A 26,101-nucleotide genomic window follows, 5' to 3' on the forward strand; every position below is an offset into this window, starting at 1 on the left:
GGGGAGATAGAAGATCAAATACAAAGCATGCAGGAGATGGTAAATATTACGCATGCCATGGTAGCAGCACAAAGGGAAGAGAGGCAACAATGGGAGACAGTCATGAGTGATTCTCAGAGGGGGGGAGTTTGAGCAGGAGCAAAGGAAATGGGAGAGAAAACTTGAAAACCAGGAGAGAACTTTCAAGCAGCTTGTGCAGAAGCTGAAAAAGGAGGTAGACTGGATGGGAGATAGCTAGGACATATCTGAGGAAGAAGATGTGGGGCTGAGGCCACATCTGTGCCTGTGAAATTACATAGGATGGGGTGGAGGAAGATCCACAGGACTATCTAGCTATGTTTGAGAGGATGGCTAAACACAAGGCTGGCCAAAAAGAGGCTGGATGGCTAGATTACCTCCATGTTTGGCTGGAAGAGCCCTTTGAGTGTTCACACAATTGCCAGTAGTTGAGGCAGGAAATTACAATGCTGTCAAGGAGGCAATTCTCCAACCACTTTGAGATAACTCCTCAGACCTATAGGTGAAAGTTCCGGGACCATGTGTTCAATGCAGAGCAAGACTTCCACAAATCATGGGCTATCCTGGAGGAGGCAGCTGCTAATTGGTTACAAGTGGATGTCCCAGGGAGAACTGTGTATAACCTATTCCTGCTGGTAAGTGTTAAGAGCAGTTCATACAGATTCTACCTAAACCATTTCTGGATACAGGAGCAGCAGGGGTGGAGGCAATAAGACTAGCTGAGGGCTATGCAGCAGCCCAAAAAAGCAAAGAAGGTTGGCAGAGGAGCAGCAGCTGTTGACCAGATGAAAGGAAGGCTAGGGGAAAAGCAAACCCCTTCCTCCCAAATAGAGGAGCCAGCATACCCTTCTCAAAAAGGAGATGTATCAAGGGATGCCCCTAAGGGAGACAAAGGAACCTTCAGTAAGACAACTCCCATTACATGTTTCAAATGTGGGAAGTCTGGTCACGGAAGCAAAATGTGCCCAAAGAAACAGCTAGTTAGCGAGGTCTCAGAGAACTGCACTGTCCTGGCCATGGTCCCAGTCAGGCTCAAGAACACCACTATGCAGGCTCTAGTTGACACAAGAAGCCACATGTTCCTAATCAGAGAGTCTTTGGTGGTGAAGGTTTTTCCAAAAAGGAAGGAAACAATCTAAAGCACCTTTGGGGACACAAGGAAAATCCCCATTATAGAACAGGCGATGTGAAGAGGGCCTAAAAATCACTGCCATGCTGGGGGTGGTCCAGGGTTCTCCGCATGATGTGGTGTTGGGGATGGACATGCCATCACCAGGAGAGTGCTGGTTGGCATGCTAGCAGCCTCTCCAAGCAGCTCAGCTGAGCCCTCCCCCACTTATTCAGGCACTATGTTAGTGACAACTGGACAGCGAAAGAAAGCAGCTGAGAAACAGCCACAAACATCACAGCCAGAGAGATGAATTTCCCTGTGGTGAGGATTGGCAGACAGACATCAGTCCTCTGCAAAAAGCAGATCAGTCTTTACAAGGCTGCTGGAAGGAAGTCTTGCCTAGTGTGGTGGATTTTGGCAGGGCCAGTGGTTCTCAGGAAGGAGAGAACACATTCCAAGAAGGTGGAAGAGATATGAAGAGGCACAGTCCAGGGAGCAGTTCTGGGAAAACCAAGAGGTTCACAATAGCTTCGCCCTAGAGCTTTCCCAGGTTATTTCCCCTTAGGTTAGGCAGAGTTGCTTGAGTCTGGCAAGATTCTGTCTACATGGTGTTAGTAAACGAAGGACTGAAGTTTGGCTGGACTGATTATTGTTCTTGGGCTGGGCCTGACATCTAGTGACACGATCTGCAAAGATAAACCAATCTTTGTGTAAAGAGGGGTGCTAGTGAGGCTCAGAAGGGACCCAAACACACAGGAAGTGAGGGAGCAGGTAATTGTGTCAGAGAAGTTCAGAGCTAAGCTACTGAACTTGGAACATGAAAGCCCTTGGCCAGGCCATCTGGCACTTTCTGGATTACCCATATCTGCTTTTAACTGATGCCTCCCCTCTGATATCTCAAAGCAAATAACAAGAAAGTTAGACTGAGGACAGTTCTGATTTCTGTAATCAGCCAGTGTTAGGCAAAGCATCAAAGTAACCTACATAGGTTTGCTCTGTGATCTTAAAGAGACAGAAAAAGCACTGAATTTCCTCCCCTGAGCCATATACATGGTTGTGAAATTCATATACATACTTATTTCCACAGTTAATTTTCTTTCAGTGGCATATCCTATCTCTTCTGCTACATATTAGTTTTTCACGTGTTTGAAAGTCAAGGTGGAAAGAAGAAGGGCTCATTTGCTGGTAACAGGCTTGTGCTTTTTGGTTTCTTTATACTTTTCATGACAGTCTGTGGAGAAAGCATCCTGTTCTCTCTCTGTCCTAGTTTCAGTCAAGAAGCTCTGACCTTCAGCTAGCACCTGTCTCACAGTCATATTAATACGGGATGCTTCCAAATATTTGGCACATGTTTGCCAATCATCATGGGAGCAGGGCTCAATCACAGAGTCTGCAGGAAGGTCAGCAGGGAGAGGTAGCTCTAAGCAAGATGGTAAAGGCTTCCCCTCCAGATTGGGCAGGATCCTGGGAACTGCGTGGTACAGCAGGCGGCTCAAACCAGACATTATCATAATGTCTCCACTATGTGTGAACAGGGCCACAGGGGTATCATCTCGTTTCAGTCCTCCCAGCAGAAATATGGACGACTGTCCAAAACTAGAAAATTAATAGAGCAAAAGAAAGAAAACAAGTTAGTAAAACTATAGCTACACACAAATATGGGAAAGCTTTATACTTTTTAAAGTATATTCTCCTTTTAGTAAGCTATTCTGAAGCACCATTATAATTTAGCACATGTGAAACCACCAGGCTTATATCATATTAGTTTTTGCTTTTATGAAGTATTAATTTACTTAGGAGATTACAAAGCAACACACTCTGAAACCTGTACCTGATACCATCCTTAAAACAAACATGTACTGTATAGTCTTTGAAAAGGTGATGGAAACTTAAAAGCTAGCAGATCTTTATGGCAGCATCACAGTTATTCTCAGGGCCAAGATAGTATGATACTGGCTGGGTTCACATAACAAGCTTAGTCAAAACCAATCAAACTACCTTACAATGTATGAACTTATAAATCAGTCCTATGTAGTGTTTGTCCAAGTGCATTTAAAAAAAATATTTACGATATGCAGTCAAGAGGCAGCAGTTTAAAGTTGCCACTTAGGAGGACCATTTTAAACCTGATAGAAGTCACAACCTTACTCTATAACAACAGAGAAAATAGATTTTTCCTGCAAAAAGGAAATAGGAAATATTAAGTATAAAAATGTATTAAGACATTTCATTCTCCTGCTCCATTCACAAATACTTTGTTCTGGTTTCTAGTCTCCATGTATAATTTATTCACATCATATAGACAAGGACACAACCAACAGACTCAGATGCAAATGTTCACTGAGGAAAGATCAATATGGTGTAGTACTCAATGTCAAGCCTTGTGAGACTCGGGAACAAGAACCACTTGGATTTCTGGAGAGATCTTTATTGCCAGTAGGGTAATGTATCAGAGTCCTGAAAGCCTGTCAAAGCAGTTCTCCAGATCAACTTATTCTTAGCATTATTAAGGCAGAGTTACTCTGTGTCTTTTTCTCACATTTCTCTCTCCCCTGGACCATGAAATTTTTTCTGCTACAGTCCAACTCCCTTCTATTAATAGCTTTGCTCCTTTCTACTGTTCCCAGGGCCTGTTAAACTTTCCACCACACTCACAGATATCCTTGGCATTTACCAGCTCATTTTTAAAGCATCCTTTTTTAAAGAAAAAAAAATCAGAAACATTGCATATAAAAAACTAAGCTAATATTATCCTTATAAAGGTTATGGACTCCACGTGGACCTACAGAGATATTTACAAATTACATTATTATTCAAAATGCAGTAGTACACAGAAAGAGTAGAACAATTCATTGAAATGATTTATTAAAGAAAAATAATGAAAATGCAGATTCAGCTGAACAACAATTAATTAAAAGGAAGTTTAGTCCAACAGTAGTTTTTACCTTGTAAAATTTCAGATGAGCAAGCATCTGAAGTTATCCAGTCATCCTTCCCCTGGACAGAGTTCCATAACTGGTTATTCTCTTAGTGCTTACACTGCTAGCAGGCCCATAGATGGGCTCATGAGCAGGGTCTGCCCAAATGATGTTAACATACATGTTGGATTGTATGAAGTTATAATCTTTTAAGAACTTAAGCAGTAAGTGATTTAAAGGTTTACAAACCTCTATTTGGGGTTTGTAATTGGGGCTAGTAGATGACAAGCAGTCAGTGCAACACTTTAATAGTGGGCACTGCAGGAGAAAATTTCAGGGGTCCAACTTAGGACTTCGGAGACCCAGTTTGGTGTAGTGGTTAAGGCATCAGGCTAGAAACCGGGAGCCGGTGAGTTCTAGTCCTGCCTTAGGCACAAAGTCAGCTGGGTGACCTTGAGCCAGTCACTCCCTCTCAGCCCTAAGATGTAGGCAATGGCAAACCACTTCTAAAATCTTGCCAAGGAAACTGCAGGGACTAGCTCAGGCGGTCGTCAGGAGTCAACACTGATTTGAAGGCACAAAACAAACAAACAAACAAAAACCCTTCGGGCCCTAACCTAAACGTATTTGCATAAACAGTACAATAGTGCAAACTCAGCTGAAAAGCAGTCAGGCACTAGGAATTCTCAGCCACATCAAATGTAACATGGCACTAATAAGATAAGGGTATTTAAGGTTTTTAGATAGAGGCTAAGCTAAAGTAACAACTTTAGACACCAGTTCTTACATTTCTTTGTTTAATCCAAAGGATCCGTTGTTAAGGGAGATTTTACTTCATCCACTCCATCCATTAGTATATGGATTATTATGGAACATTATGGATTATTATGGAACATTATGGAATAATATGGAACATTATTATATATTCCAATATGCATATAAACTAACCCAATGAGTACAGTAACCTTAGCAATCACATTGACTGCAAGGTGCCTATATGTCTATATGTACATTTTATAGTAACCTCTCTAAAGGATAGTTTACATAAGTCTGTAAAGAGGGCTTATAACCTTACCCCTCTTCAGACTTTTTTCTCTTCCATCTCCAGTACTGGTCCTGTTAATAAATCAATTTGTGGTTCAATGCAATTGGGACCTGGTCTCTGGTTTAAACCTACTGCTAAAAAAATTCTCTTACAATAGTCTCTCACTCAGCCACTCTATTTAACAAGACTTTAATCACAGCTCCAAGTACAGGATGTTGCTGTAATCCAGTTTTGAAATTATTATGGATCACTGAAGCCAGACTCTTTTGTTTCAAGAACTGCTATACCACCTACAGTTGGGCAAAGCTCTTCCTTATCACTAAAGCCACCTGTGCCTCTAGTATCATGGAATGGAGGCTATCATGAAAAGCTGCCTATTTAATAGTCCTCAGAATTAGCTAACTGCTAAAGCAAAGCAATGCACTTGTAAAATGTACGCAATCAAGCCTTGTTATCTATGAAATGAATATAACCATCAGCTTGCAACATATCAGTATCAGTTCAGTATCTCATTTATTTCATGCTTCAAGCAGGATCAGTTTTTCCTCAAACATTTAATTAGACCATACTTCTCCATGTCAAGCTTGTGAAGCAATAAATGTCTACATTCTGTGTACTTTAACAGAAGCAACATTTTACTTGGCAGGAAAGGGGATAAGCATTATACAAAAAATATTAGATCTAGCAAGCCTTCATCATAATTATAATTATGTTAAAACAAATTCAAACAATTCACTGTAAGAGTTTCAATTTGTTTATTCTGCTTATGTAATTTTTATACTTTTCTGCTGATTGCTGCCCAGAGTTTGCCAGAATAGAGGCTAGTTAGGAATTTTGTTAAACAAACAAACTAACTTATATTGCTTTCTAATTTATTTGTTTATATTCATATGCATTAGCTCACGTGTTTTTGGAGAAATTTGTTATTGATACTGTAAGTGTGTAGCATCTATTTGTACTACCTTCCAGTATTATGAAATCCAATTTGATAAAGTTCATATTTACAACATGTCAGCTTTGAACAGGCTCACACAGGAAACTATCTGTATATATGCCAAAGTTCACTGGAGCATTTGAATGCTTTTCACTTTCTCCACCACCAACTGGAAATAAAAGGAATGTAATCTGTGTTAGTTGGTAGGCAAGGAAACAGAGTTTCCTGGCATTGATAGCTTGGGGTAAAAAAGAGGGATGGGTGGCTGCATATTGGCAATAAGCAGAAAAACAAAATCAAATATAGATTAAAATAATGCAGAGAATCTTAGCATGGATTTTTTTTTATGATTGCTATGCCTATATAACAGCCAAAGGCAAGGTCTCTCCCGTGCCAGCCATTTTGCAAGAGTATCTGCAATGTTGTGAGAAAATCCTCACTTTAAATAACAAACCAAAGCAATTGGAGATAGGTGCAACAAAGTACATTTTTATTGGCACACACAAACTACAGTGATCACTAGTCTCCCCACTAAAGAACTGTAGCAGAACCCTGGGCAAAGCAAGGCTACAGATTTATATACGTTTGATTTGTTACAGAAAGAGAAAAGAAATATTGCAAATTACAATACAATCCTTACAATGGAATGCTTTTCATAAACTATTGGAATGACCTCCCTGTTACTTTTCACACTAGTAGGATACTGTCCTTTTATATAATATCAGCATTTACAATAAACAACATTTTGTATTTATATCCTTTCACACCTTCCATTCACACACTGAAAGAAGGACAGCTGTCTGGTTTCTGTTATCTGTCTGCATTCCAGGGTCATAAGACCAAGCTACATGTATCTTAATACTTACAGTAAGCTAACAGAAATTATCTACTTCGAAGGGAATAAAAATGAACATATGAATTAGACCTCCATAGCAATATGCCATCAAAATTCCAAATATGCCCACCAGTTCAAAGAACTTGGAGACCTCTAGAGAAGTAGAGAGGCTGAGTGGTAGAGTTCACCAAGGTATCCCATAAAATTATGTAAGGAAAATAAAGTATGCCACTGAGGAAAATAAAGATCAAGATAAAAATGAAATAAATAAAATGCTACTATTTTGGCTTTCACATATTATAGCCACCCTTTAGACCTAATCTCCTGTTTTAAACCTCCATTAGCCTGTCTAGTTATTATCTCCAGAGATGGAAGTCTGCACCTGACAGAAGAATTCTCACTTCGAAAATTTTAAATCAAGATGTGTCAAATATATATCTCTATCTAAAACATTTGCACTGCTTACCTGAATGATAAAAGAGGTGGAGAAAAGTCCAGCTCAGACTCATCCACGTGAATTCCTAAAGATGAATCAAAGTGATAGTAGTTCAGGATTCCTGCTTCTGCTTGGAAGCTGGGAAATCCACAAGCTTTAGCCACTTGCTTTGATAGGAAAGCCAGATCAGATGGGAAGGGAGCATAGTGATCTGCTGAATATTTCTAGTTGAAAGAAAGAGCAAAAAAGTTGTAGATAAAATTTTCAATTATCAAAGCCAGCATATTAGATATGTTTTTAAGTCATCTAAATTGAAATTAAGGTTGCTACTTTTTAATAATCTAAAGTGAACTTTAAGCCACTATCTGGCTGAAAGACCAGAATACCAAAGTTATAGAAGGAAAATAATCTGATTTCTTTAATGCAAACTCAAATATAACAACCATATAAGATATGGAGTACTATTGTCTGAATCAATCTCTCTCCTCTGTTGTAGCCAACAAGGAGGTTATTTAAATGGTTTTCACTGAAACAGCAATTTTGCAGTGTGACTTAGCTAATTTTCTCACCAGTGACTTCAAGCAACTTCAAAGCATCACCAAGGCATCACTGAATTAATGTACAGCTTGTCTTCATAGCTGTTGTTTCTGGACAACAATGGTTGTATGACTTGAGAAGACAGACATTTAATTAGCAGTTTTCATAATGTGCCATAAGAAGGTCCCTCTTTATGTTATTGGGGCCCAGAATATTTAATATTCTGTACTTAGAAGATTAGAAATAGGTTGGTTTCTTCTGAAGACCAGACAATAAAAATCTCAAAGCTCATTAAGCTCATTATGTCTGCAGCTGGCTGATAAAGAATGTTCTCTCTCCAGTTCAGGGTTACATTTTGGTAAGAATTTTTTGGCTTTAAAACCCTGGTCTCTAATTGTTGTCCTTGGTGCTAAAATTGGACATTTACACTGAATTTATTTCCTACCCATAGGAAAAATAAAATCAAATATTTGCTATCACATCATTTAGAAGGTTCTGTTTCCCCTTGCATACCTTTGTATTCCAGTTATAATGATAACCTAGAGTTACCCAGCGCAGCTTTTCCAATAAGCTTTTTGGCTGTCGTTTACTGGCACTTTTGTTTCTAAAAAGATACAGAGGAACATAACCATGAGCGGTTCCAGTTATAAAAAGTTCTACAAAAGTTTGACATAGAAAATCATGTCCCTGATATGGTTCTAAATAAAGCTGGTCAAAAAGCTTAGCTTTAATAGTTATTTGAGCAGTGAAATGTGATCTGTACTGCTTTTTCAGAAACAGAGATTATACTACAAAAAAGGGTAAATATAATAACATTTAAGACTTGAAAGTTCATGTAAACTCTGGCTGCCTCATCCTTACATCCCCTGGAAGTCTCCTCCCCAAAGCAATCTTCAGAAATAGATCCAATGCACACAGAAAAAAAATATGCATTGAGGTGAAAGAAGGATAATTTAAGAACAGTGAGATGTACTTAAGATTATTTTTATTATATGCAAAAATTAAAAAAGAACCAAAAAAAGAGAAAAAGCTGACAGAAAAGCATTTACTCACTAAAGAAAACTACTCTTACATACGTTCATATCAGTTGAACAATTAATTATTCATTCATGGTGTATATATACTGAAGCATTCTGAAATGGCTCTTAGCAGTTTAGAAGTACTGTCACATTAAAAGAGATACATAAAAACATATAAAAGCAATAAATCACAACCCAATCTGTTGATGAATACCAACAGTCTTTTAAATCAAGTGCTCTGCAGAATAGCTGTTTTAATGACCTTCCCTGTTTCAAAGGGATGGAGCAATTATAAACATCCTCCTAGCCATAGCCCACAACCCTCATGTAAAGGGAGGATCCTAAGTGCTCCTACCCAAGGTGAGAAGATGGGCCAGTTCTTGTTGAAAAAGCCACTCCTGCAGATACCCAAAAGCCAAGCCCTGAAGGACTTTAAAGGTTAAAATCAGTTCTTTGAATTGTACTTGGAAACTAATTGGGAGCCAATGCAATGCCTGCTGATACATTCTAGACAAGCAGAACTTTTATTTGGCTGAGATTTAATTTCAATTTTTTCTTTCCCCATCCATTCTCTCACAACCTGCAGACAGAAGGTTAAGACTTCTATCACATTTTCAGCTTGGCCCAGGATAGAAATGTGTATTTGTGTATTATTAGCATATTACTAATAAAAGGATCAACATTTTTCCTTTCCCATTTCCTCAATTGTCATCCCTCTGAATAGACCAAGTCAGGAAACAGACACCACAAGCAGTATTACGATTCCACTATATTGATATAGGCTATAACAGAATCTCGAAACCCCGAAAAAGTTTTTCTTTCCCTCCATAAGAGAGTCAAGGTAGGCCAATGTTGAGTATTTTCCTGTCTTTCCAAGCTAAGCTGATGCCTTAGAACGTATTTTCTTTAAGGCTCTTTCTGTACTCCTCTACTACAGTCATAGGAGGATCCACCAAACAATACTGTGGTTCCAATCTGAACTGATGGATGACCCTCCTATAGCTGCTTCATATAGATATCAGAGAGCAAAGGAGCAATAAATCCTGAGGCACCCCATAGGGAAGCAACCCACTGAAACAATTCCTCCCTCCTCTCTCCAATCCATCCCCCACTGAAACTGACTGCTCAGGAAGGAGTAGGACCCCTACAACATAGTGCCCCTAACTCTTAACTCTCACAGGCACTTGAGAAAGATACCATGATTGATGGTATTGAATGTGCAGCTGAGAGATCTGAAAGGACCAGGAGGGCTGCACTTCCTCTGTCCAGGTCCTGATTATCATCCAACATAAGGGCCAATGAAGTTATGTTCCATACCCAGGTCAGAACCCTGAGTGAAGGGTATCCATATTAATTTACTTCATCTAGCCTGTAATGCAATCCCACCATTTTCTCTACAGCCTTTCTCAAAAAGGGAAAATTAGGGGGAGGAAGTTGTATATAATGCAAGATCCAGCAAAGGCCTTCCCAGGAAGATGCTCACCACTGTCTCCTTTAAGGCAGCTGGCACAGCTCCTTCCCCCAATGAGGCACTGACTACCTCTTGGAACCAATCATTTAGCCCCTTCCTGGCCACCTGAAGAAGATACACTAGGCATGAGTCCAACCTGCAAGAGGCAGAGCTCATGCCATGGAGCTCTTGATCCAGTTCTTTAGAGTCAGCAACTTGAAATGAAACCCATATGATGTCACAAAATATTATTTGACACTTTTTCAGATCCTATGTGGAATCCAGGTCTGAATCACTCTGCAATTTTACTTGCAAAATGTTGTAAAAATATCTCATTACTAACTAGATCATTTGGCCTTTCTTTCCCAAAACACAGTGGAACACCCTAAAGACTGCTGGGGAATCCTGCTGAAGCAATAAAGGCAGGGTAGTGTTGATGCTTTATACTGGGGCTCCCCAGCAAATCTGTGGCAGCGAGGGAGTAGTTTCCACCAGGGATTTCATGCCCCATACTCATCAATTACCAATGATGAGAGATCATCTCTGAGGGGCAGACAAATTCCCAGAGTACATTCTCCTTTTCACATCTTTAATGAATCTTCTGGATCTCACCTAATAACTTTCTTCAGCAATCTTCTATGGACTTGCCCTTGAACCACCAAGCCTTCAGGAATATAACAGTACCTAGTCCAATTTAGGTTCACCAGCCAGCATTACTCTTTACTAAAACAACACATCTTCAATAGCCTTTGCTGTCTAGATCTGTAGACAGCAGAGGGGATGGCCTTGAAAGACAGGAGGAAGAGCAGCTACCAAGGAAACAGTCAAAATAAAGGGACCCGATCCCTGGTCAAGAAAGTAGCTTGAGAAAATGTCTCAGAAAAGCCCCTCTGTAGTTCACATAGAAATAAAGGGAGGGATAGGAAGCACATTCAGACTTCTGAGATTCTGTTACTATAACTGCTACAAAAAAGTAGTACAGACCTACATGGATTAGTTTCTTAGTCTGGTCTGCCTTGATCTATTTTAGGTTATGTCATCCATCATACCTCCTCCATAAAAGTTCCTCTCCAGTTTCTCTTTTAAGACTGCACCTCTTCTCCTACAGGAACATTTTGTTGTTGTTTATTCGTTTAGTCGCTTCCGACTCTTCGTGACTTCATGGACCAGCCCACGCCAGAGCTTCCTGTCGGTCGTCAACACCCCCAGCTCCCCCAGGGACGAGTCCGTCACCTCTAGAATATCATCCATCCATCTTGCCCTTGGTCGGCCCCTCTTCCTTTTGCCCTCCACTCTCCCTAGCATCAGCATCTTCTCCAGGGTGTCCTGTCTTCTCATTATGTGGCCAAAGTAGTTCAGTTTTGCCTTTAATATCATTCCCTCAAGTGAGCAGTCTGGCTTTATTTCCTGGAGGATGGACTGGTTGGATCTTCTTGCAGTCCAAGGCACTCTCAGAATTTTCCTCCAACACCACAGTTCAAAAGCATCGATCTTCCTTCGCTCAGCCTTCCTTATGGTCCAGCTCTCGCAGCCATATGTTACTACAGGGAACACCATTGCTTTAACTATGCGGGCCTTTGTTGTCAGTGTGATGTCTCTGCTCTTAACTATTTTATCGAGATTTGTCATTGCTCTTCTTCCAAGGATTAAGCGTCTTCTGATTTCCTGACTGCAGTCAGCATCTGCAGTAATCTTTGCACCTAGGAATACAAAGTCTTTCACTGCTTCTACATTTTCTCCCTCTATTTGCCAGTTATCAATCAAGCTGGTTGCCATAATCTTGGTTTTTTTGAGGTTTAGCTGCAAACCAGCTTTTGCACTTTCTTCTTTCACCTTCATCATAAGGCTCCTCAATTCCTCTTCGCTTTCAGTCATCAAAGTGGTATCATCTGCATATCTGAGATTGTTAATGTTTCTTCCAGAGATTTTAACTCCAGCCTTGGATTCCTCAAGGCCAGCTTGTCGCATGATGTGTTCTGCATACAAGTTGAATAGGTAGGGTGAGAGTATACAGCCCTGCCGTACTCCTTTCCCAATCTTAAACCAGTCTGTTGTTCCGTGGTCTGTTCTTACTGTTGCTACTTGGTCGTTATACAGATTCTTCAGGAGGCAGACAAGATGACTTGGTATCCCCATACCACTAAGAACGTGCCACAATTTGTTATGGTCCACACAGTCAAAGGCTTTAGAATAGTCAATAAAACAGAAATAGATGTTTTTCTGAAACTCCCTGGCTTTTTCCATTATCCAGCGGATATTGGCAATTTGGTCTCTAGTTCCTCTGCCTTTTCTAAACCCAGCTTGTACATCTGGCAATTCTCGCTCCATGAACTGCTGAAGTCTACCTTGCAGGATCTTGAGCATTACCTTACTGGCATGTGAAATGAGTGCCACTGTTCGATAGTTTGAACATTCTTTAGTGTTTCCCTTTTTTGGTATGGGGATATAAGTTGATTTTTTCCAGTCTGATGGCCATTCTTGTGTTTTCCAAATTTGCTGGCATATAGCATGCATTACCTTGACAGCATCATCTTGCAAGATTTTGAACAGTTCAGCTGGGATGCCGTCGTCTCCTGTTGCCTTGTTATTAGCAATGCTTCTTAAGGCCCACTCAACCTCACTCTTCAGGATGTCTGGCTCTAGCTCACTGACCACACCGTCAAAGCTATCCCCGATATTGTTATCCTTCCTATACAGGTTTTCTGTATATTCTTGCCACCTTTTCTTGATCTCTTCTTCTTCTGTTAGGTCCTTGCCATCTTTGTTTTTGATCATACCCATTTTTGCCTGGAATTTACCTCCAATGTTTCTAATTTTCTGGAAGAGGTCTCTTGTCCTTCCTATTCTATTGTCTTCTTCCACTTCCACGCATTGCTTGTTTAAAAATAATTCCTTATCTCTTCTGGCTAACCTCTGGAATTTTGCATTTAATTGGGCATATCTCCCCCTATCACTGTTGTCTTTTGCTTTCCTTCTTTCTTGGGCTACTTCTAGTGTCTCAGCAGACAGCCATTTTGCCTTCTTGGTTTTCTCTTTCTTTGGGATGTATTTTGTTGCCGCCTCCTGAACAATGCTGCCAACTTCTGTCCAGAGTTCTTCCGGGACCCTATCTACTAAGTCCAGTCCCTTAAATCTATTCTTCACCTCCACTGCATATTCCTTAGGAATATTAGTGAGCTCATATCTAGCTGATCTGTGGGTCTTCCCTAATCTCTTTAGTCTGATCCTAAATTGTGCAAGAAGAAGTTCGTGATCTGAACTACAGTCAGCTCCAGGCCTTGTTTTTACCGACTGTACAGATGTCCGCCACCTTTGGCTGCAAAGGATGTAATCAATCTGATTTCGGTGTTGTCCATCTGGTGAAGTCCATGTATAAAGCCGTCTCTTAGGTTGTTGGAAGAGAGTGTTTGTTATGCAGAGTGAATTGTCTTGGCAAAATTCTATCAGCCTGTGTCCTGCTTCGTTTTGTTCTCCCAGGCCATACTTACCTGTAATTCGAGGTGTCATTTGACTGCCCACCTTAGCATTCCAGTCTCCTGTGATGAAAATAACATCTCTTTTAGGCGTGTTGTCCAGTAGGTGCTGCAGATCCTCATAGAACTGCTCTACTTCAGCTTCTTCAGCATTTGTGGTTGGGGCGTATATTTGGATCACTGTGATGTTAGATGGCTTGCCCTGAATTCGAATTGAGATCATTCTGTCGTTTTTTGGGTTGTATCCAAGCACTGCTTTAGCCACTTTACTATTAATTATGAAGGCTACTCCATTTCTTCTGTGGTCCTCTTGTCCACAGTAGTAGATCTGGTGGTCATTTGATGTGAAGTGGCCCATTCCAGTCCATTTCAGTTCACTGACGCCCAGAATGTCTATCTTTAATCTTGACATCTCACCAATAACCACATCCAATTTGCCCTGGCTCATAGATCTTACATTCCAGGTTCCAATGGTGTGTTGATCCTTAGAACATCGGATTCGCCGTTCACCACCAGCACCGTCGGCCGCTAGCCGTCCTCTCGGCTTTGAGCTAGCTGCGTCATCACGTCTGGGGCTAGTTGAGCTCATCCTCTGTTCCTCCCCAGTAGCATTTTGACCATCTTCCGACCTGGGGGTCTCATCTTCCGATGGTATACCGACATATCTCTGGTTGTACTGATCCATTTAGTTTTCACGGCAAGAATACTGAGGTGGGTTGCCATTACCTTCCCCAGGGATCGCATTTAGTCTGACCTCTCTGTCATGACCTTCCCGTCTTGGGTGGCCCTTCACGGTTTAGCTCATGGCATCATTGAGGTGCTCAAGCTCCAGCACCACGACAAGGTAACGATCCTTTGCTGAAGACAGGAACATTTTACTATGGGAAATAAAGCTATCTGATCTACTATCAGCTTCTACTTATCTGCTAACTAAAACTAAGTGTTTCTTTGGGTATCTAAGAAGCTAGATGAATTGCCAGGAGTAAGCCATCTTTAAATGCAGACTGTCATAGTGGTATTTTCTTGAACTAGCACAGTGAAGGAGGATCTTGCAGCCTTTTCCTCCACTGACCCCTTCACCAGCTGCTCCTGTAGGAAGCTTGTTGATCACCATACTGGCCAATTCTTTGCCTGACTGGCTTTGTCCCTCCATCTCATAGAACATAAATCTTGTTTCCTGCTCCAGAAGTTTCCTTCCTTTACCTCTTTCCTTTTCCTTTTTTGTCCTTTTTAAAATATGTTCCATCCAACTGCTTGATGGGGATGCTGTTGGAAGAGCTGAAGGACCAGGTTAGGGACAGATCATCATAGAGAAACCCTATGTGGTTGCTAAGAGTTGACAATAACCTGATGGCACGTAATCAGTCATCCAACTGCTATCTGACTGTGACAGATTAACTCCCTCCTCTTGACTCTTCCATTCCAGTACCAGTCATTCGTTCCCGATCTTTGCCATTTCCTCCTCTTCCTCTTCCAAGTACCATGGTATCCATGGCTACAATCACCGGGGCTCCAGTCTTCCTTCCAGTTTCCTTGGTTTTCAAGGATCTACCAAAAAATGCTAGTATCCTAACCAAGGTAGGGGAGCCCTATGCCCAAGTCATTTCCTCCTAGTCCATCAAAATACAAAGCCAGACTCTCCAAACTCCCACTTTAAATCCCAGAGTCAGGGCAATCCCATGTCTTTAATCTCCACTGAGAACTAAAAAGGAGGACACAACTGCATTGTGGTTTGGAGGCATTCGGAAGGGCAAATATGAAGTTCATACTTACCCCTGATCATGAAAATTTTGCTTAATATTTAAAGATTTATGGATATCTGACTTAGATTCATATTTGTGAATTTGTGACCTAAAGCCATCATGCATAATCAAAACTGTAGATCCTAGACTTTCTAATGAAAAGTTATACTAACATAAGATATTTCCTTATTCTAAGCATAATACTGTATAATGTGATGACTGCCTACTCAGTTTACCATTAAATTCGATTCATACGAAATTAAGTAGAAATCTCTTTAATGGAGTGTAGTGTGCAGCACAGGGAAAAAGTTGCAAATAGAAGTTGCCCCGCTTTCCCCAAGTTAAACAGTCCAATGAACTCAACCCCTCCCCCTTCTTTGGTATGCAGCCCCCCTTTTCATGCCAGTCCATTCAGTTCTGTGCAGATGTCTGTAACGGCTCTGCTGGTTGACCTTGGATGCCAGAGATAGTCCAAACAAGATGCTTTCACACTCCTGGCTTGTCCCCCTCCCACTTCTGCTGACTTGCACATCTCAACACATGTTGACTCAATTCATGCATGTGAGTTGGATCAGATGTTCTGGAAATATTTGATCTGGGAGCATGACATATAACTTGATAGCAGTTCTCTGGAGTTTCAAAATTCAGTTTCTTTAAGACTTACCTGGAAATGCCAAGCATTTGACCTAGGACTTTCCATGGGCAAAATACTATGCTATTGTGGAATAATGGGCAGGTTAGGAGTTCTAGATAAGGATTTAAGGAGCTAGGATGGAGAAGGGAAATAGGATCCTGGGAATGTGGATTGTATTTGTTACTTGTTTTTTAATTGGATAATGAATAAAGAACTGTTACAAGCTTGGTTTCTCTACGGCATTACAAGCATATACTCCACCACTGAGCTTTAGTGCTTTTTCAAGAATACAGCTTACACTGGCTTTTGACAACTGACTCATAGGGACTTAAAAGTAGCTGCAACTTACAAGAAAGTAATCAAGAACTAACAGCACAATGGCTATTGTGCTCTTTTACTAAATTTGTTAAGGCACGACTCTGAGATAGGACTTACCGAAGCTGATATTGACTCTTCCCCCAGAGATCAGTAATCTCCTCAGAAGACATATGCATATCCAAATTGCACACATTAGGTTTCTGGGTATACTGCTTTAGACATTGCTTCACCCAATGGTGCTGAGAGCCCGGAAGAAAGGGATTATTAATATATATAAATCCTAGACAAAAAAGGAGATGGGTAAAAAAGAGAAAATATAGATGAGGCCTCCCGCATAAATTTAAATTATGAGCACTGAAGAGAACAGAGACTCAGATGTTATAATGTATGTTTTCCAAAAATGTACATATTATCAGCTGTTCTCCTGACTAAATTTAGATTTCATGTATGCTGAGATATCCCAAATATGCTCACCTGGATAATTATCTAGACCATAAGCTTTCCATTGGGTAACCGGATGCAATCCTGCTCTGTAGGCATCTTGATCACTTACTGAGGTTAACTTCAGAGGACAGCTGACCACCTAATTAAAAAAAACCCCTTGATATCAGATACCCAGAGAGATGTCTATAGATTCTTATTGAACAGATAGCCAACTGGAAGTTGTAATACTACTAACTCTACCCATTCCTCGGAGGTTAGAAAGCAATGTAGAATAACCTTGATGAAGAAAAGGATAAGCCATTAAGGGAGGTGAAATGGCAACTCAGTCCTGGGAAAGTAGAAAGTATGAGAAAGAAACTCAAAATAACCCTGCCTTGATTCTGTTTGGTATAAAATGAGGCAAAGAGAAACTTTGATAGGCTGTCAAGATTCTATTATTATATCCTACAAAAATTAAGTAGTATTCCTGGAATCCTTGTGGCGTCTGTTTCTGGATCCCTCCTACTTCTAAGGGCTGACAGAATTCTTATGAAGAGCCCTTCTGATTATACAAGACATTTATGTGTGTACCCCATTAAATAAAAGTGCAAACTCATCATTTTTAAAAAGTTTGATACTGTACTGATAAGCATATTTGTGAACCCTGCACAGAAATTCCATCTTGCAAATAAATGCATAGATAGTACAGTTATGAAGAATAGAGTATTTTAAAAATCAGTATGCTTCAGTTGATAAAGAATGTTATTGTTTAACTACAGTATATTATTGTTTAATTACATTTGTTTACTTTACTTTATTTTTCTATCCCTTTATTATTTTTATAAATAACTCAAGGCAGCAAACATACCTAATGCTCCTTCCTCCTCCTGTTTTCCCCACAACAACCCTGTGAGATGAGTTGGGCTGAGAGAGAGTGACTGGCCCAAGGTCACCCAGTTGGCTTTTTTGCCTAAGGTGGGACTAGAACTCACAGTCTCCTGGTTTCTAGCCTGGAGCTTTGACCACTAGACTTAAACTGGCTCTTTAACTATTATTCAAATTATTGTTTAACTACAGATTCTCTGGGTAAAAAAATAAAAACAATAATTATCAACACATGTCTTGGAAATAAGTATAGGAATAATCTTAGCCATACTGTGGCTTTTGCTGAAACATACTGTCTCTCATACTCATCTGTTTAGGTTTAAAATGGGAATAATATATGATTATCAATAAATACTTTAATGTGCCACATAAAATGCAACCAAGAAATTAAGCTTACATTTGTTTGTGCTTAAAATATATCATCGAAATCCAGTTTGGTGTAGAAGTTAAAGCACCACGCTAGAAACTGAGAGACTGTGAGTTCTAGTTCCAGCCAGGTGACCTTGTGCCAGGCATTCTATCCTATCATGGTCCTAGGAAGAAGGCAATGACAAACCACTTCCAAAATCTTGGCAAGAAAACTGCAGGGACTTGTCTAGGCATCACCAGAAGTCAACACTGACTTGAAGGCACAGAATTTATTTATTTAAAATATCTCAAACTGCCCAGTAATGCATAATTACTACTTGGATTCTGAATCCTTGTAAAACACACATATTAAAAACATGCGATGTATGCTGCATTTCAGTTTTTCAAAAGCAATTAGCATTTACTTTCTGATATGAAAACTGTCAAATACCAGACAATAAAACGGTACTTATTTATTTGGAGCTGTGAAGGAACTTCATAACACATTTTATTCTTGATTCAATAGTAGGATAATTAGACCTGAAATCACAATGTTCTGACAAATAGCTTGTTTTTCTTCCTGCAAATAATCTTGACATTATGTATGGTAACAGCTATTGACTCTGGAACTGCTAGAGCTAGAAAGCCACATTTTATAGCCTGTGACAAACTAGAATTCCAATCTGAATGGGATAATGGATAAATATCTAACTCCAGCAGATATACAATTTTAACTGAAATTACAAATTATTCTAGAGAAAAGGAAGGTAATCATAATTATGTGATCCTAAGGCCTGAAGAGCTTATTTTTATATCAGAAAGTCTCTTAGGAGAGCTGTAATTATACTGCATTCATTATTGTATTAACTGAGGACCAGTTAACCTGTCTAAGAACTGGTGCAAGTCAGAAAACAATACTTAGTAGTAATTTTTAATATGTTATTCTTAGTTGTTCTTAATGAAATTAAAAGGGACCTTTTGTTAATTAAGATAGGACTTAATCACCCAGCAAATGTCAGCTCCATGGGTAATTTTCTCTTCAGTAGTTAATTTCTAACCATCTTGAGAAGATAATGGGATCAGGGTATTTAAAAAAGAAATATGCAAAAGATTTTCCTTTCTGATAATACAAAACTTGTTTAAAAAAGAAAAAGAGGGTGCACATAATGTTGCTCAGCTAACTAGCAGGATGCAATAAAACATTCTCATATGGAGAGGTAGCTTCCAAGTTACGCTCCTATGCCAATTTTTTTTAGAATTGGTTACTGAACTTCTATCACCTGTCATTAGAGGTCAAAGATGATAAAAGGAAGCACAACCTTCCACGGACAAAGATTATGGTACAAGTATAGCACACAAATGAATGTTTACAGTGCAGTATTCTGGCGCTGCGGGTTAAACCGCTGAGCTGCTGGGCTTGCCGATCAGAAGATTGGCGGTTCAAATCCGTGTGATAGGGTGAGCTCCCGTTGCTAGTCCCAGCTCCTGCCAACCTAGCAGTTCGAAAACATGCAAATGTGAGTAGCTTAATAGGTACCGCTTCGGCGGGCAGGTAACAGCGTTCCGTTTAGTCATGCCGGCCACATGACCACGGAACTATCTATGGACAAACGCTGGCTCTTCAGCTTTGAAACGGAGATGAGCACCACCCCCTAGAGTCGGAGACAACTGGACTTAATGTCAAGGGAAACCTTTACCTTATTCTCTCTGCAGACTTAAAAGATAATGAATAGCAAAAGGATAAAATTATCTAGAAGCCTCTGATAAAACAAAGATTTGGTTCTGTTTGATCAAGGTATATAGTCTTATACTGTTCACCAGAGGGCTAAGATCCCTGAAGTTCATGAACAGAAAGAGACTGTTTTGTTGTTTCATCCAATGTTACTCAAGTGAATTTTCACTTGTCCCAGCATCTATTCCTTGCTCACCATTCCCTACAACTGTTACCCTAAATCAATTTCAGTCTTCCAACCTTTTAGTTGAAAATTAGAAGAAACAAGGTTTAAGAAGAATCTGTTACGTCCACTACATCTATGGTAGTGGAAGATGACCAGTGTTAGAAATATCCTAGTCTATTATGACTGTCATTAGCAAAAGGATGAACGAGGTAGCAAATTCTATTTAAATAAAAATAATTTGATATATTATTTTCATCGTGCCTGATAACTGTTTTGAAAACACAGTTCTCTATTTGATTTTTTTAAAGAAACGTGTCTCTCTTGATCACACCTCCATGTGAGAAAGCAGGCTTCTGTGAAAAAAGGAAGAGACCAGAACACATGTGGATATGTGCTATGATGTTTATCAGGCATCACTGAATTGGCAGAAAAAAATGGGATACAGATTTAATAAACCCATGCTTTCCATGAATTATTGTTCTGAACTAGCTGCCCACAAGCAGCACTGGACCAGGTATCATCATTTTAGCCATTCCTTTCATGAAATGTATTTTGTATCAATATTTCTCAACCAGTGAAACATGTATTACCGGTGGTATGTGGAAAGACAAAGACCCTGGGAAGGACACAGCTCACCTCCCCACAACCATGCACAGGAGAGAAGAATGGCAGAGCAACCAATCTTTAGTTGAATGTGCTTATGGCAGCATTGCACCATCTAGAAAGAAAAGGGTGGCAGTTCCCCACTAGAGCTGGTAGGAAAGACCCTTACTGACACTGGAGAGAGGAGACTATTGGTTAAAAGTGGGATTTCGGTGCTGCAGGTGAGCATATACAGAGGTGCTGTTGGCCATGAGAAACTAACTAGAGCAGGGTTTCTCAACCAGGGTTCCTTGAGAGGTCACTAGGCATTCCCTGGGAGATCACCATTTATTTAAAAAATTATTTCAAATTCGGGCAAAAGTTACATTAAAGAGGTAAGTTTCATTCTTCATTTTTGGTTTAAGAACACTGTTAATGCATATATACAGGCCTACACATGAAACAAATATAATTTTGTAACTTCTGGTTCCTCCAGGGTGAAAAGGTTGAGAAATAACCATTACACTATACTAGTTTTTTTTTTTTAAGTTTATGCCGGGTTTTGAACTGGCGACGTTCAAATGCTATCCTCCCGGGACACTTTTAAATATTTAACTATAATGTGATGTGTTTCGTCCTCAATGCTGCCACTGTGGCTAGTAAACAATGACTTATGTTTTAGAAGGGACAAGCACGATCAGTATTTTGCTAAATGCTGCACGGGAGGGGGAAAACCCCCCACAGAAACTGAGAACGTGAAGTGTCGACTGGCTAGAACTGGCCACGTTTTACTGTTTGTCAAATGGACACCTTCCCCAGATTATTACTACGAAGCCTTCACGCCGCTATCCGCTCGGGAACCTAATCCGCCGAATGAGAAAAACCGCGCAGCACGTGCGTCGTAAAAGGGGAGGGTCTCTCAAGAGAAAGATGCAAAAAAGCTCCTGGCAGCAGAGACTGGTGGGATCCGCCAAGCCGAAGAAACGGAAGTCTCCCGCCGGCTTACCTGTCGCCCCGGGGCTTTCGAGAAGTCGATCACTCCGGTAGGATCCGACCCCTCCCACCTCCGATAGAAACGAAAGAGGCGACGGAACGCATCTTCCTCCCGCGTGGCCGCCGCCATCTTAGCACAAGGCGTGACTTTGCACGCGCTCCACCGAAGCGGCGGAAACTCACCTCCCATTGGCTTGCAACCGCCTCGGCTTGTCAAGGTCGTCGGTCCCTCATTTTAAGATGGCAGCGCGGGGCGTTTCTCGGCGCGTGTTTGAGGTCTTCGTTAGGCGAATACCTTGGAACGTGGAGGAGAGTGAGTGAGAGAAGATGCGTTTGTCTCTGATGGTTACGGAGTGATATTAGGGTCTGCTCCTGTTTGTGGTTTGGGTGACTGAAGGTTTTGTTCCCCCGGTTTTGTTCCCCCGGCAATGTATCACTAAGGAGAGATGGTCTTTATATCACCACAGCCGTGGTTTAGTGATTTGTTTATTCGTTTAGTCGCTTCCGACTCTTCGTGACTTCATGGACCAGCACACGCCAGAGCTGCCTGTCGGTGGTTTAGTGATAAAGTGCTATAAACAACTAGAGTGGAAATTGCTTGGGAGGCAGTTTTGGTTTGCCCATGCAGATTACAGGGTAGGGGCGAATTAATGCAGCCTGCTACATTTTGGAAATCTGATTCAAACAACACATTCTAGTCATGTGTTGTGTGCTTGTTTTGGTTTTGTGACCACTGATTTTGGAAGAAATGGAACATGGTGTAAAGATTGGAACTTAGATATACAGCATAGAATAGCTGCAATTATGTGACATATCGAACCACCGTATTTTGATCTAGAATGTTATTTGTAGACAACCAGGGTGGATAGTTATGGTTCACTGTGCCATGTGAACCCAGAAGATTGGGTTAATTTCATTTAATTATGGGTAGGTTGTGTAAGTACAGTCAATGAGTATCACAGTTAATTTTAATTTGAATCTATATTTTTTCTTGTATTGACTATGCTGACTGTATATTAATATATAGTAATTAAATAATTTAAGTAATTTTGAATAATAAATATATGCTTGCTTCTTTAAGCAACTTTTGGCCTTTTCTTCTTCATGAACAGTTGTATGCATAGAGGAGCAAAGTAATCCTCTCCCATCTGGGGACTGTCACCTGTTTAATCTGTATTTCATTTGAATTAAAACTGTTATTTTAACCTTTTTTGTTTTATAATGTTGATCAGAGAGCTATTATTAGGCAAGTTTAAAATGTAATCAATAAATGCTGTATAATTTTGTGGGTGCTAGTTTGAGGATATGTTTTGAGTAATTAGAGGATGTGATTTCCCAGAAAGCCCATTGCCATTGCTGCTTGCTGTCTTGTAGAACTTTTTGAAATTTGAAGCCTAACATTTTGAGTAGCAACAGTTAAATTTAGTCACCCATTTCCATCAAATGCCTATAACATACCATCCCAAGGGGTGTGAGAAATTTAGGGTGACTAGACCCTGCTCCTCAGAATACCGCCATTTCCTTACCGCCCAATAGACCACCCACCAATTGAGAAGATGGCGATTAGAAATTTGGTTGTTCCTGACTACCTGAAATGTAAAATGCATTTAAATGATTTATACCTTATTGACCTCCTGCCATTTTTTAAAAGATGAACTAAGAGAATATTTTGCTCAGTTTGGACCTGTGAAGAAATGCATCCTGCCATTTGTAAGTATCATGATCATTAAATTATTACATCCAAAATAAAAACATTCAAATTGTATTTGCTCAGTGGTGTGGTATTTACCTGAATGTTCCCTTCCTGTAGGTCAAAATTGTAGGTAAACAAACAGGTAGGGTTTATAAAGGCCTTCTGGCAGTTTTCTCTAACCTGGTGTCCTCTAGGATGGTGTTTCTTAAAGTGTGGTCCTAGGATCTCTGGGGATCACCCAAAACCCTCTTGGGGTCCCTGAAATCAAAACTGCCTGCCAGCCTATATTGAAAAATAATATATTAAAATCCCATCAAATAATTGTGAGAAGCAGTAGCGGCAGTGAATGTGTCAAACTTTAATTTTTAATGTGGTTGTTGTTTATTCGTTTAGTCGCTTCCGACTCTTCGTGACTTCATGGACCAGCCCACGCCAGAGCTTCCTGTCGGTCGTCAACACCCCCAGCTCCCCCAGGGACGAGTCCGTCACCTCTAGAATATCATCCATCCATCTTGCCCTTGGTCGGCCCCTCTTCCTTTTGCCTTCCACTCTCCCTAGCATCAGCATCTTCTCCAGGGTGTCCTGTCTTCTCATGATGTGGCCAAAGTATTTCAGTTTTGCCTTTAATATCATTCCCTCAAGTGAGCAGTCTGGCTTTATTTCCTGGAGGATGGACTGGTTGGATCTTCTGGCAGTCCAAGGCACTCTCAGAATTTTCCTCCAACACCACAGTTCCAAAGCATCGATCTTCCTTCGCTCAGCCTTCCTTATGGTCCAGCTCTCGCAGCCATATGATACTACGGGGAACACCATTGCTTTAACAATGCGGGCCTTTGTTGTCAGTGTGATGTCTCTGCTCTTCACTATTTTATCGAGATTTGTCATTGCTCTTCTCCCAAGGATTAAGCATCTTCTGATTTCCTGACTGCAGTCAGCATCTGCAGTAATCTTTGCACCTAGGAATACAAAGTCTTTCACTGCTTCTACATTTTCTCCCTCTATTTGCCAGTTATCAATCAAGCTGGTTGCCATAATCTTGGTTTTTTTGAGGTTTAGCTGCAAACCAGATTTTGCACTTTCTGCTTTCACCTTCATCATAAGGCTCCTCAGTTCCTCTTCACTTTCAGCCATCAAAGTGGTATCATCTGCATATCTGAGATTGTTAATGTTTCTTCCAGAGATTTTAACTCTAGCCTTGGATTCCTCAAGCCTAGCTTGTCGCATGATGTGTTCTGCATACAAGTTGAATAGGTAGGGTGAGAGTATACAGCCCTGCCGTACTCCTTTCCCAATCTTAAACCAGTCCGTTGTTCCGTGGTCTGTTCTTACTGTTGCTACTTGGTCGTTATACAGATTCTTCAGGAGGCATACAAGATGACTTGGTATCCCCATACCGCTAAGAACTTGCCACAATTTGTTATGGTCCACACAGTCAAAGGCTTTAGAATAGTCAATAAAACAGAAATAGATGTTTTTCTGAAACTCCCTGGCTTTTTCCATTATCCAGCGGATATTGGCAATTTGGTCCCTAGTTCCTCTGCCTTTTCTAAACCCAGCTTGTACATCTGGCAATTCTCGCTCCATGAATTGCTGAAGTCTACCTTGCAGGATCTTGAGCATTACTTTACTGGCATGTGAAATGAGTGCCACTGTTCGATAGTTTGAACATTCTTTAGTGTTTCCCTTTTTTGGTATGGGGATATAAGTTGATTTTTTCCAGTCTGATGGCCATTCTTGTGTTTTCCAAATTTGCTGGCATATAGCATGCATTACCTTGACAGCATCATCTTGCAAGATTTTGAACAGTTCAGCTGGGATGCCGTCGTCTCCTGCTGCCTTGTTATTAGCAATGCTTCTTAAGGCCCACTCAACCTCACTCTTCAGGATGTCTGGCTCTAGCTCGCTGACCACACCGTCAAAGCTATCCCCAATATTGTTATCCTTCCTATACAGGTCTTCTGTGTATTCTTGCCACCTTTTCTTGATCTCTTCTTCTTCTGTTAGGTCCTTGCCATCTTTGTTTTTGATCATACCCAGTTTGGCCTGGAATTTACCTCCAATGTTTCTAATTTTCTGGAAGAGGTCTCTTGTCCTTCCTATTCTATTGTCTTCTTCCACTTCCACACATTGCTTGTTTAAAAATAATTCCTTATCTCTTCTGGCTAACCTCTGGAATTTTGCATTTAATTGGGCATATCTCCCCCTATCACTGTTGCCTTTTGCTTTCCTTCTTTCTTGGGCTACTTCTAGTGTCTCAGCAGACAGCCATTTTGCCTTCTTGGTTTTCTCTTTCTTTGGGATGTATTTTGTTGCCGCCTCCTGAACAATGCTGCCAACTTCTGTCCAGAGTTCTTCCGGGACCCTATCTACTAAGTCCAGTCCCTTAAATCTATTCTTCACCTCCACTGCATATTCCTTAGGAATATTAGTGAGCTCATATCTAGCTGATCTGTGGGTCTTCCCTAATCTCTTTAGTCTGATCCTAAATTGTGCAAGAAGAAGTTTGTGATCTGAACTACAGTCAGCTCCAGGCCTTTTTTTTACTGACTGTACAGATGTCCGCCACCTTTGGCTGCAAAGGATGTAATCAATCTGATTTCGGTGTTGTCCATCTGATGAAGTCCATGTATAAAGCCGTCTCTTAGGTTGTTGGAAGAGAGTGTTTGTTATGCAGAGTGAATTGTCTTGGCAAAATTCTATCAGCCTATGTCCTGCTTCATTTTGTTCTCCCAGGCCATACTTACCTGTAATTCGAGGTGTCATTTGACTGCCCACCTTAGCATTCCAGTCTCCTGTGCTGAAAATAACA

General features: G+C 40.6%; 2 protein-coding genes across 2 annotated transcripts in view; one reads left to right on the forward strand and one right to left on the reverse strand.

Moving 5' to 3' along the window:
• Positions 1-21,740, reverse strand: ALKBH1 (alkB homolog 1, histone H2A dioxygenase). The gene is made up of 6 exons (XM_063290177.1): positions 21,613-21,740; positions 16,945-17,053; positions 16,588-16,750; positions 8,348-8,438; positions 7,328-7,521; positions 1-2,725 (listed from the first exon to the last, which is right to left on the reverse strand). Exons 1-6 carry the CDS (start codon positions 21,727-21,729, stop codon positions 2,305-2,307), a joined length of 1,095 nt encoding a protein of 364 aa, XP_063146247.1. The 5' UTR covers positions 21,730-21,740; the 3' UTR covers positions 1-2,304.
• The window catches only part of SLIRP (SRA stem-loop interacting RNA binding protein), a 9,688-nt gene continuing 5,314 nt past the window's right edge, over positions 21,728-26,101 (forward strand). Inside the window, exons 1-2 of the mRNA XM_063290178.1 lie at positions 21,728-21,912; positions 23,251-23,309. Coding sequence (XP_063146248.1) covers positions 21,840-21,912; positions 23,251-23,309 — 132 coding nt within the window. The 5' untranslated portion in view covers positions 21,728-21,839. The remainder of the gene's footprint in view (positions 21,913-23,250; positions 23,310-26,101) is intronic.

Source organism: Candoia aspera, chromosome 1, assembly GCF_035149785.1.
Source record: "Candoia aspera isolate rCanAsp1 chromosome 1, rCanAsp1.hap2, whole genome shotgun sequence".
Taxonomy (NCBI): Eukaryota; Metazoa; Chordata; class Lepidosauria; order Squamata; family Boidae; genus Candoia; species Candoia aspera.